The sequence below is a fragment of the Abramis brama genome, assembly GCF_963993115.1.
Source record: "Abramis brama genome assembly, chromosome: 21".
Taxonomy (NCBI): domain Eukaryota; kingdom Metazoa; phylum Chordata; class Actinopteri; order Cypriniformes; family Leuciscidae; genus Abramis; species Abramis brama.
In genome coordinates this window covers 17,805,768-17,819,079 of record NC_139983.1, presented here as the reverse complement: position 1 = coordinate 17,819,079, position 13,312 = coordinate 17,805,768, and the positions used below count along the sequence as shown (strand labels likewise).

Genomic DNA, 13,312 nt, shown 5'->3' with positions numbered 1-13,312 from the left:
TCATGGTTTGAAATCATGCATGGCACGGAAGGTTCCCCTGCTTAAACCAGCACATGCCAAGGCCCGTCTTAAGTTTGCCAATGACCATTTGGATGATCCAAATCATGGTGGTAGCATCATGGTGGTAGCATCATGCTTTGGGGGTGTTTTTCTGCACATGGGACAGGGCGACTGCACTGTACTAAGGAGAGGATGACCGGGGCCATGTATTGCGAGATTTTGGGGAACAACCTCCTTCCCTCAGTTAGAGCATTGAAGATGGGTCGAGGCTGGGTCTTCCAACATGACAATGACCCGAAGCACACAGCCAGGATAACCAAGGAGTGGCTCTGTAAGAAGCATATCAAGGTTCTGGCGTGGCCTAGCCAGTCTCCAGACCTAAACCCAATAGAGAATCTTTGGAGGGAGCTCAAACTCCGTGTTTCTCAGCGACAGCCCAGAAACCTGACTGATCTAGAGAAGATCTGTGTGGAGGAGTGGGCCAAAATCCCTCCTGCAGTGTGTGCAAACCTGGTGAAAAACTACAGGAAACGTTTGACCTCTGTAATTGCAAACAAAGGCTACTGTACCAAATATTAACATTGATTTTCTCAGGTGTTCAAATACTTATTTGCAGATGTATCATACAAATAAATAGTTAAAAAATCATACATTGTGATTTCTGGATTTTTTTATTTTAGATTATGTCTCTCACAGTGGACATGCACCTACGATGACAATTTCAGACCCCTCCATGATTTCTAAGTGGGAGAACTTGCAAAATAGCAGGGTGTTCAAATACTTATTTTCCTCACTGTACATTGGAGAAAGTGCTGGTCTCAAAGGAATTGATGACAGCCAGGCCTGAGACCTAACGCTAGGTTCACACCGGACGCCGAAGTGACGCGGAACGGAAAATCACGCGCGGTCCGGCGCCTGCCTGTTCACACCAGACGCGTATTCTCTGCGGCGGTCGACAAGCGCTTCTTCTCAGTTGTTGTTTATTCAGAGCTGTTTTTTACATCGTGGGTAAGTAAATAACCTCATAAAATGAATACACCATGTTTCTGTAACCAAGAAGTTTGTACACTTCTTTTATTAATCCGTTTTTTCTTTGTTTGTTTTCATCTTTCTAGTCTGTTTAGATACACAAATATGATCGCATTTGTCACTCGCGGTATTTTAATTTGAAAATTGCTTATATTTTGACAATTGACCGGATTGTCTCGTGTTTCTTGGTGTGACTTCCTGCCGGAATGGACGCGGATCACTCGCGGCTCGCGCAAAAAATAGTCCGTGAACGACACCATAGGTCAGTGGTTCTCAATTCCAGTCCTCGTGACCCACTGCTCTGCACATTTTGTATGTCTCTCTTATCTGACACACTCAGTTCAGTTCATGGAGTCTCTCCTAATGAGCTGATGATCTGGTTCAGGTGTGTTAAATAAGGGAGACATACAAAATGTGCAGAGCAGTGGGTCACGAGGACTGGAATTGAGAACCACTGCCATAGGTTAACATGGGCGCCGAAAGGAAGCGGCCTCCGTTCCGCGCCGCTTCCGCGTCGCTTCGGCGTCCGGTGTGAACCTAGTGTAACCCCTCTCACCGGGTCCTTCACACCCCGTTCCGTGTGGGTCTCGAACCCGGGTCTCCGGCATGAGAGTCAGGCGCTCTAGAGACTGCAGCCTCTAGCATCTGTCGCTAGAGCGCCTATTGAGATCAGAGGAGTGAGGTTTACTCGCACAGCAACTACTAGCTGGCCTCCGTTACACTCACCCCCCTAAACCTCACTTCCATCCGGGTCACGGCACCAGTGTAACGCTTCTCATCCGACAGCACTCAAATCACAGACGGACACGGAGAACTGCGTTTCATGCGTTGTTTACTGTAACACAAGGAAAAACATATCCTCTGGCGACAGTGGGCATTTACACATACATGCATCACCATCTTCAGCATCGGATAACTCTCTGCTGGGGGTAGGGGTGTGGTCTCACACGTGAAAGAGCAAATGACCCACTAATTACTCATGTCGCCACAAGGGGTCACCAAACAGTTATTAAATGAACAAAACAGTAATTTTGGTGAAAGACATAACATTTATAGAAACATTATTTTATTTTATTTTTTAACCCTGTTACACTAGCGTAAGTGAGCATGTCCATCTAGTGGTCAAAAGTGTAACTGAAAATTGCATGAATCTTAAACCAATGATAGTTACATAAAAATTTGGGGTCAGTAAGATTTTTTTTTTTTTAATATAAATTAATACTGTCATGCAGAAAGTTTAAAATAAAATTCAGCTTTGCCACCACAGGTATAAATTGCATCTGAAAATATATTACAGTAGAAAGTTTTTTATATTGTAATTTTAATATTTCACAATATTAGCCTATAATTTTTTACTGTATTTTTGATCCAGTAAATGCAGCCATGGTGAGCAAAATACTTTTTTGAAAAACATCTTTGAACAGTAGTATACATTTCACTAAGCTTTGTCACCCACAACTCATTTAGCTTACAGCTATAATGTTTATTTATAATGAAAACACTCTTGTAATATTTGTTGCAAGATTTCCCAGACTACTGTGGTGGATTTCTTCATTCTTCATCATCTAAAAATAGCTCAGCTCTATTAGTGAAATCATCTGAGTTACAAAAAAAAGGATCATGATCATGACGAAGTCGGTCTGACGACTACATGAGGTCAGACTTAGTTCCCCCTTTGGCCTCTTTTCCCAAATAACAGTGCTGTAACAGTCATGCTCAGAGTCCGAGAATGAATCTCTCAGCACAACTCAGAATATGTGTAATGGAAACCAAATGACTCAACAGCTTTTAGTGAGTGTCCATATTTCATATAACAATGTTAAGAATTAAGTTACTGCTGATGTGTGAATTTGGTCTCATCTTTCATATCCAAAATCCACAGAGCACAATTTAGACTAAAACGCTTTATGAATAATGAAATATAAAAAGTTAAATGTAATATTAAATGTATATTAAATGTATTAATTTAAATATAGCCTACAGTATATCAATTTAATGTCTACATTTTAAACTGAGGAAAAACAACTTTTATAACTTCACTAATATTTGAAAAACATCAAACCTGCACAAACAGGTCCCATCATAAATGTCGAGCTTGACAGCCCCTGGTCATAATAGATTATTGCATTAACACCCTGTGATCTACAGAAACGAAAATCACAGTTTTGGAACAACATGAGGGTCAGGAATGGATTAACTATACCATAATTAAATGAATCCTTTTAGAGTTAAATATACAAAAACCACTCGCTAATTGCTCCTGCTGTCAGCCTTAACTTCCGGCCTCACGCTTTTGATGACTTTGTAACAGGAATTCTCTCCATGTTTCTCTTAAGCACTTCGTTTAGCGTGTTTAAAATGACGTCTTTGTTGTTCAGAATGTTGTAGGTGGAAAGGTTGGCCATCTTCTGGAAATCTTCAGGCTTGTAGGTAAGGTTTTGAGTGGCGAATGGACAGAACATACTGGTGAAGTCAATATCGAAATCTCCTTCCTTCATCTCCGCCTTACCCTCTCTCTTCACTCCTACCACACAAACACACACATGATTGCTTTTAGTTTATATAAATACACTTCGAAATATACTAAGTATCTTCATGTAAAAGGAGAATCTCTATCTAAGATTTTTAAAAGAACCATCATTTGCCATCATTTTCTCACTCTTCTGCCGTTCTAAACCTCTATGACTTTCTTTTGAGGAACACACTAGATATTTGAAATTTTTATTCATACAATAATAGTCAATGTGGTCCAAAGTAGTTTTGGACTCCATTGACTATCATTGTATGGAGAAAAAAAAAAAAAACTTTAAAATAGCTACTTTTGGTGAGTAAATAATGACAGAATTTAAATTCTTTGGGTGAATTATCCCTTTGATAATTCAAACTTGTGTTGATGGTAAAATGATGGTAATAGTAAAGGTTACAAATGGCAGTACTCACCAGGAGCTTTGAACTGTTTGAATGAGAGATTGACAATGGGAAAGTGAATCACTATGGGAACCTCTGGATTCTCTTTATCTTCAAACACATAAACTTCCCTAATCGGCTCAGACTCCAACTTTTTGTAATCGATCTTCGGAAATGGAATCTTCCGCTCAGCACAGAACTCCTGAGTTTGCTTAATGGCCTATCGGACATACACAAACATCAAAATCACAATTTCCTCATAATTCTTCTCCATGTAATCCATTAAATCTTTCAGGGCTTCTCACCTTGAAGTGGTCCGGGTCCCAAGCGTAGTTCAGGGACAGAATGACGTCCGCATGTCTGTTACACCGTAACACAGGAGGGAATCCTGACTTGAGGACAAAAGCAGAGTCCACCAGGCCAAGTGTGGCGTCTGCTGGTGTCAGAGAGTTCGGGAAGGCGTCTGGGTGCGTGTCTGCAGAAAGTCTACTTTATAATTAGTCCATTCCCAGTTTGATTGAACTTATCCAAAAGGGTAATGGTACAAGGTAGGCTAAACTTAACAACATAAATGATGTTCTGACCCTTCCATGCGGTGAAGTCACAGTTGTCACAGTAGTTCCTATGCAGCTGGAAGCCTCTCAGGAAGTTGAACACTTGGCTAATAATGGGGCGGCAGGTCAAAAAGTTGTTCAGCTTTTTTGCCATGTCAGTCATAGGGCTGACCTGAAGCGTGTCCGACGTTGTTGGGTTGTTGTCTGTATCTACAGATAAGAGAGAATGGCTTTTTTTGTTTTTAAAAAAGTTTAACTGGCTTGTTCTGATTTTGAATTTTGAAGTTTTTATATATTTCGCATAGTGGTATGTAGCCTATATTATGTGAAATGTCCAGTTTTAGAACATATTGCCAGATTGTGCTGTATTGTAGTTGTTTTAATGTGCAAAAATTGTACCTTTAGGGGTTTAACTTGAAGGGATACAATTACAAATCAAATACAATTAAGCACATTTTTTATAAATTAATAAAGCTAAAAGTCAACCAAACTTTTACACAGGGAACATTTGGTCAGGTATTCATACTCATTGATATTGCATTCCTCTTACCTGTGCGTTTCACTTCTTCCCCAATACTGCTAGCCCAGGATGGGATCACTCCAGTCACAATATTCCAAAGCTGAGTCAGACTCAGAGAGAAAACACTGCTCCATATCCCTGCAAACACAGCATATCACACACACAATACAAATAATCTTTAACTTAAAATTGTTTACCATTCATTACCCTTTGGAATATTTACATCTATTTACCCAATAGAGAGTATATCCCAGTTTCAGGGAGTTTCTTGACCATGTGGCCAAGGTAATATTCACTCCCAAAGTTTTGTGCAGGTATGAAGGCTCCATACTTGGTAAATCCAACCTCATATGGGGTGAACTCACACCATTCTGAGAAGAGAGCAAAGAGAAGCATGGACAACATATCTACAGTAAGCACTTCAGTTGCTATCAATACAAATAATTGATCTCTTAAGGAACAAACATAATTAACTTATTGACAATAAAGGACCATTATCTTGTAGGACTGAAAGTAGCAGGGAAATTAAACCAGCCAAAGTGAATTCAGTACTTACCAGTCTCTATGATGCTTCCTGTCTTGCCATTCTTCATGTTGAGAGCTGTGTAGATGGGTAGAGGGTTCTGGCCCATTGTTAGTGCCATCTGCTGGTCAGATAGCGTACCCATTTTTTTCTGAGGAAGAAAATAATTTATGATGAAGTTTCTGATAGAGAAAACTGGAATTATTATTTTCAAAATGTATTTTACATCTGTGCAATGAAGAGTTTTGTGTACCTTCCCTTGGATGAGATACTCTATAGACAGACCAAACATGTCGACAATAGATACGTGGCGTCCTTCTTTCGCTCTCTCTTCCATCTTCTCTTTGTAATGACGAAGCTGCTCAATGGAATATACACTGAACACACTTTTAGAGATCTCCTTCTTTACAGACTCCATAGCCACATTTAGGTCATTGTTTGACCAGTTAGCGTCATTATAAAGAGAAGCCATAGTCCTATGAGACAACGAGAGAAAGTTTGAGGTTTAATGACATTTAATCCAAAGAAAACTCTGGGTTTTGAAACAAACCCTGATGAGAACCAGAACCACTTAGAGTTGAACAAGTCAAACTGGAGCCTAGTGCTCTTTACACACACCAGGTGGAGCCAGAAACCCCTGTGATGTAGCTGACTGCATCAAGAAGTTGGAGTTTTTGCAGGGCTCTTAGGCCTCCGAATGTGCCAATCAGTGCTCTGCTCCCACCCCCAGAACACACCACAGCCACCAAAGGAACCTGAGAAGTCACAATCTTATAAATATACTAATCAAACAAGACTTTCCTGCATTAACAAGACATGCCATAAACAATTAACTATTAAAATGTAAATATATATGCAGTCAAACCTTCAACATTTCTCACATTTTCACAGTTTATTCGCTATAGTTTAGAAAATGTTAATAAAATATGTCAAGAACTCATAGTTATCAAATCAGTTGAAATTTCACTGGTTTTGACCATCCTTCTGTTAGACTGTCTCACAAATGAATTAGGTTGAATAGCTGTCAGCTGTTAAATTTAAGTACACAATTACATAATACCAATTTAGGCCAACCAATTACCAAGCAATGCTTAATTTTGTTCAGTCTGTGGTGTAGAAAGGTCACATTAGCAATTAAAGAAGCAAAACATGGCCAGGTCAAAGTGTCTGAATCATTTTTGGTCCCAAATTTTTAATGGTAGTTCACAGTATGAATAATTGTTGGGTATAATATGTCACAGTTTACTTTATTTAGCCATCCTCACTTAAATAAATTAACTATATTGTCTACTACACCCACTAGTAAAAAAATATAAAAAATTATATCTGGTGTCTGAATTTTATCTGGTGTCTTGTTTTTAAAATTATAATTATAAAAATTAAAAATGTGATGGGAACAATAGTATGTCAGGTCACTATGCCAGGAAGAGTGAGTCTGTTGAATGTGTTTACTCATGTCTGTGTTAGTTTTCTTGCCTTGCTGGGCTCAGGTGCAGAGCTGAGATTCAGAGCTTTCTGTAGAGCTTGTGACACGACTTTTCGTCTCTTCACCAGAAAATTCTTTTCTTCCATCGGAATATCAAAACCCAGACGCACATCCATCTTTTCATCAGAGCTTCAGAACACACACACACACATGATTATTCTAAGGGATGAATGGAATCAGATCAAAACTAATAGAGGAAATTTTGGTGCCATACAGTGTCATTTAACAACAATCAATTTCACACTTAAAATCATTCAGTTTTGGTTGATATATTACATGCCAAAATAGTTTCTTTGAAATGGTTCCTGAACAAGTCATTTAAATTGTTTACCGGCCCTCTGCTGTGCTTAGTTGCAGATCCACTTCACCCTAAAAAGAGTTTATTCCTTCAGTTAGTTACTAGCTTTTCTTTTTATTGTGGAAAAAAAAAAATTTAATTTGATTTTATCAGTACTCACCTGTCCGACAGGCATGGAGAGTTTAATCTGCTGTTTTGCTGGTAATGGTTTCATGGAGACCGATGACAGAATGCCTACAGTCTTTGGATTTATCGCATCCACTTCTGCCACAGCCTGGACAAAAAACAAACATGCAAACAAGCAAACATCATATACTCTCAGCTGGTCTAGTGATGTGCATGCTTTATTGTAAATCGTTTTAAGTTTAATCGATGACATACTTTTGGTGGGATGAGACTAAACTCAGTCTCCAGGTCTCGGTTGATGTAGAAGCATAAAGTCTGTGTGTCGCTGGGGTTTTCAGAGCCCGGGATCATACAGTCTTCTTTATATGCACCTCGCAGTTTTAACATCATGTTTTTCTCCGCTGAGGTTAAAAACAAGTACAAAAAAGATGATCTAGTATTTTTGTCTGTTTCAGCTTTTTTTTTTTAGAAGACATCCAGCTTTTCATCAGAGCTTCAGAACACACACACATGATTATTCTGAGGGATGAATGGAATCAGATCAAAACTAATTGAGGAAATTTTGGTGCCATACAGTGTCATTTAACAATGATCAATTTCACAAATCTTTTATTTTTTATGCACAGTCCTTATTTCAGCGCCTTAAAAAAATGAATAAGGTCCTATTTATATAAAATATTTTTATTTTTTTTACATTTTCATTTTAAAAGACTTTTTCATATTTTAGTATTACTCTCTCATGCTTTCAGTGGTTATTATAAAGCCTCATGTATATTTAAAGTCCCCCTAGTCAATAATTTTATCCCTTAAAACTTAAAAAAAAAAAATCCTGTGAAAAAAAAATTATTCAGGCCTTAAAGGGGTGGTTGATTATGATTTCACTTTTCTAACTTTAGTTAGTGTGTAATGTTGCTGTTTGAGCATAAACAACATCTGCAAAGTTACGATGCTCAAAGTTCAAAGCAAAGGGAGATATTTTCTTTTAAAGAAATTGCTTTTTAAGGACTACTCCTTAAAAAGGAGGGACTCCTCCCGGGTTAGTGACATCACCAACCCTAGAATTTGCATAAACTCTGCCCCTGGAACACGATTTATAGATTATCATGACAGAATATGCTAATCAATGACTAAAAGATAACTACACATGAGCTACATAAATTCATCAAATAACCATTCAGAAATGTTTTTGACATGTTTCTAACTCCGGTTTGAACATAAAAGGCTAAAAGTTTTTGAAATTTTTAGTGCATGTCTGTGTGAGGTAATCGAGGCCATAGACATAATAAATACATAGACGCCCTATTGGCCGCTGGATCGTACGTCGACGGCGCCGTCATATTGCGGAGGGCAACTTTCCCACACCTCTCATTACGGGAATTGAGAAAAATGCCTGCTGGGGCTGTACAAATCGCCGCACAATTGAAAACAGGTCTCGGGGAGTTAGCCTACCTTTTACAAGCAAGACTGAACAATTGTTTCTGGTTGAATTTGGTCATTATATAATTAGTAATAGTAACGTTAGTTGGCCGCCGGAGTCAGTCAGACTAAAATAGCTAGCGATGTTGCTAGTTAACTTAGCTGTGAAAGTTGAGACATGAGTTGACATGATTTGTATTATAGTTTTAGCTTATATTATATTTTATATTATAAAGTAAATCTAAATATTCATCTATATTTTCTTAAAACCGACTTTTATGACAAGTACTCGTTTCGGCTAGGTAGGCCTACTAGTCACTATTTAAATTACTATTTTTATTATTGTCCATATTATTCCACAATTGATATTACATTGTATTTCCTATATTATACCACTTGCGATTATCTATCTATCATAGTTATGCTGTTAAATTATACTATTCACTAGTCACTTTTTAACTTATTTTTTATTGTCTATATTCTGTAATTGATATTTCATATTCTATTGCTATTATTTTAGTATTATACATAAACTATATGCTATTATCAGTATAGTATTATTATATTATTGTACTTATGATATTATATAATTATACAATTCATTACTATTTTATTTGCTGTATACTGTTTGTTTATTTTATTGTTTATACACTACACTATTTACTATTACTTCTCACTTTATCTTATATTTACTATTTGCATTGCACTGTAGTTGTACCATTTCATATGTAGTAGCCTATTACCATAAAAGATCCATCAGTTATCTTTGTTATTGTATATTTGGAGTAAATATCTATCATTTTAGTGCTATAAAAATATTTGCCGATTTGTTTCATTTTCTCAATGGCGGTCAATTCTAAGCACAAGAAAAGGTAAAATTGGGTTAAAGACAGAAAATGCTTTTAGACAACTATTTCATTTAATGTGAAAATAAATTATATCTCAGTATGGCAATACACTATATTGGGTAAATCTACCTGATTTTTCATATCAACAGAAAAAATACTGGGATAACCTGGCTTCCGGGAACTCTTCAGAGCATAGTAATGATGATATGCTAAAGCCCACCGGCACTTCACATGATTGGTTACAAGATAGTTTGTGACGTTAGAAACACCAGTGTTTTTCAGACTGTCTTTGTTTCACTGCAGTTTTAAAGAAAAAATACTCTGCAATGGTGTTGACCTATATATTTGCACATGGTTTGTCTTTAAGCATATTAAAAACACCACAGACATGTAACAAGATTAAAAACATGATTTTCACCACAAGGGGATATCTGATTGAGGGTCTGATAGCTATAGACTACAGTATATACTACAGTATATATCCATTTACCATTAGTCTTTAGACGTTTTTGCACCTTCACATCCAATGCACAGAATGGACCTGCCTAAAAATAAAGAAAAATTTAAAGTGCTTTCAGATTTTTACTTAGTTCAACTGATATTTCCAATGTACAGTCAGTTTTGTTCTATAGCAACCTGAACTTGTTCCTTATGATGTTGCTAATGATTTTTACATAATGTATGTGTAAAATAAACAGTTATAAAACATTAATGTCACGTGATGTCAGTTTTATCAAATGAATGTAAAGCATATAAGTATTCTACACTGTTAAAAACATCTGTAGAAATTACAGTATTATTGGCAGCTACTTGCCAGTAACTTACTGTAGATTTAAATTGATGTTATTTACTGGCAACAGTTTGTTCAAAGTTAAATGAACATTAAACATTAACAAGTCTTTATCTTTACAGAATAAAACTAAAATAACAGCCTCATGCAAAGCATTCTGGGAACCAAAATCTGAAGGAAAAAAACAGAAAAAGGTTGATGAAGATTTCTGGTTCCCAGAATGCTTTGCATTAGGTTGTTATTTTATAGTTTTATTCTGTAAAGACAAAGACTTGTTAATGTTTAATGTTCATTTAACTTTGAGCAAACTGTTGCCAGTAAATAACATTGATTTAAATCTACAGTAAGTTACTGGCAAACAGCTGCAAAACTACAGCAAATTTTTACAGTGTACTGAATAAAATATGTAGGCTACATTTATTTTGCAATACCATGTAAACATTTTATTAAGTGCAAGTGGGTTTAGCTGCATTTGAGCTATACTGAAATATAAAATTAGGTTATATTGATAAAATATCATAATCATTTCTAACCTATTCTTTTTTTAATGCATCAAGTCTCTTACCATCAGCACTCCATTAGATAAGTATGGTTCAGGCTTGTCAGAGCTTTAAAAAGAAAAGGAATAGATAAAATGACTGATTAATTCAGATTGATGTAATAGTAATTTAAATGTATTTTTTTTTTAATAGGGAGGAAGTGGACAATCACTAACTATAACCACAGTGTAATGGGTAACATTGTTGTCTTTGCAGATTCTTTTCAACAGATTATTAACATTTTCACTCACCTCTCCGTCATCTCAAACTCTACCCACAGCTCGTTCTTTTTCTGGAAAGAAAAGTACATCACAATCATGCATAGGACTATACTCACTCAACATTTGCAATGTTTAAAGCAATGGACACCAAAGGCCACTTCCACTTAGAAGACTTCGTAAAATAAAATAAGTTTCATCTTCAAAAATATATCTACCTTATCATCTGAAATGAAGCATTTTGTTTGCTTTTGTCCAGGTGTGAGGTTATTGATGTCGAACAGGATGGTGGAGCAGTAGTCATCTTTCGTTAACACATCAGCATCAAAAATATGGAATTCCAGAACGTTCTGAGGAGACAAGAACATAGAGGTGAGGTCATCACGAGGCCCCCAAATATAAGATCAAAATTCTGCCTAACCCATTATATCATATCACAGCCTAGCACTTTTACACAAGTTCATATCAAAATATTAAAAAAATATATTTCTTATTATTTCCCAGGGCAATAAAATAAATGTAGCCATTGGCTGGCAATTTAGCAAGTGTCTTTGTAAATAATCTGGTGGTTTAATTATTTGATCAAAGTTTTAAATTAAATAATTATTCTTATTATTTGTAAAGAATGACTTCACTGTCAGTGACAGCACCATGTCATTCATCACTGTTATTTTTCAAGAACAATGAGGGAGGAGAATCTGAGGTTGGAAGGGCAAGTTGCAACACACCCTTCAGTTAAGAAAAACCTTAGTAATAAATGTTTCAAAATAAGAGTTTCCTTGCAACAGTCAGAAACAGATTTCTTTACCTTGACACCGCTGTGCACTCTGAAATGGAATGTTTCATTCCATTTTGGTGCATTACTGTTATTCACCGTTTTGGTGCGATGGCAGCAGGCACAGGCCGTGGGTAACTTTAAAATGACGTAGCAGTCACATTTAGTCACTAGAGAGAGAGCAAAGTTAGTGCACACAAACACTTGTCAGGTGAAGTATGTACATATGCAGCAAATCAAAGTCAGCAAAGGCACACAAACACATAATACACCCATCACCTGTTATAAAGCATTTTATTAATATTTCACCACAAGTCACAATGTTTTTGAGGGCTGATGTACTCACAAACGTCATATGACTGATTGAATTTTCCCCGTAACACTGTGACACTCAGGTTCCAGTATGGCATGAACTCTTTCTGTGAGACAGAAGCAAAATGAAACTGATTTAAACAGACATTATGATTGGAATTTGTAACAGCAACATATATGATTCGTACAGAAGATGTAAGAAATATGCTAATTCATTTCACTCATTTGAACTAAACTCTTGAGGCTAAACATCACAACAAATGAAAATATAAATATATATGACATAAATAAAAAGACATGTCAGTTTAGTATTGCCTTTAGTATGTAAAAATGTATTCATTATCACAGGAATTGATGTTTTTTGTAAATTGTCATATGGACATTTAATGTTGCATATTATTGTTAAAATTATATTTACTAAATAATGTAAATTTAACAATAGCATAGCAAAACAAGCATTTACTTGCTTGCAAAAAAACCCCACAAATAAATAAATAAGTTACTATCATGAAGCAAAGAGGGCTTTATTCTTTTACTTAATTCACAAATTATCCAAATAGTTTTGTATAAACATACAAATATCTAGTTTACAAAAGTGCCTAAATGAACTGCCAAACCCAACTCTTTTCTAAAAATAAGCTGAATGAGTTAACACATTAACTAAAAAAAAGAGATTTATTATTCATTTTCATTCTTAGTTTCTTATTTCCATGAAGCACTCCCAACAACTATACCCGTTTGGGAATCACATTCATTATGAATCCTGATCAAGCTCCCACAGGTTTGTTCACAAAGCTGATATTTGTGGTTTCAGGCTAAAATAGCAATGCTACAAAACAAGTATTAATGTTTCGCTGTCAAATATCTGCGAGCTAAAGTACTACCTTCAGCATTGTTGTCATCTCAGCAAGCCAACGGTGAAGTCTCGAAGGTAAAAGATCAAATGAACATCTCACTTGTCAAAGTGAGAT

The 13,312-nt window shown here is 36.3% G+C and overlaps 1 protein-coding gene across 1 annotated transcript; it reads right to left on the bottom strand.

Moving 5' to 3' along the window:
* Positions 1 to 1,846: 1,846 nt before the first annotated feature.
* pla2g4f.2 (phospholipase A2, group IVF, tandem duplicate 2) lies at positions 1,847 to 13,096 on the bottom strand (the record flags this gene model as incomplete). Its single annotated transcript, XM_084096307.1, has 20 exons — positions 1,847 to 3,553; positions 3,970 to 4,156; positions 4,242 to 4,411; positions 4,521 to 4,700; positions 5,041 to 5,148; positions 5,244 to 5,381; positions 5,567 to 5,684; positions 5,787 to 6,009; positions 6,152 to 6,288; positions 7,010 to 7,148; positions 7,351 to 7,388; positions 7,478 to 7,591; positions 7,699 to 7,844; positions 10,198 to 10,252; positions 11,063 to 11,105; positions 11,288 to 11,328; positions 11,473 to 11,604; positions 12,063 to 12,199; positions 12,376 to 12,448; positions 13,076 to 13,096. The coding sequence occupies 20 exons, from the start codon at positions 13,094 to 13,096 to the stop codon at positions 3,315 to 3,317; spliced, it is 2,439 nt and encodes an 812-aa protein (XP_083952433.1). The 3' UTR covers positions 1,847 to 3,314.
* Positions 13,097 to 13,312: the final 216 nt, after the last annotated feature.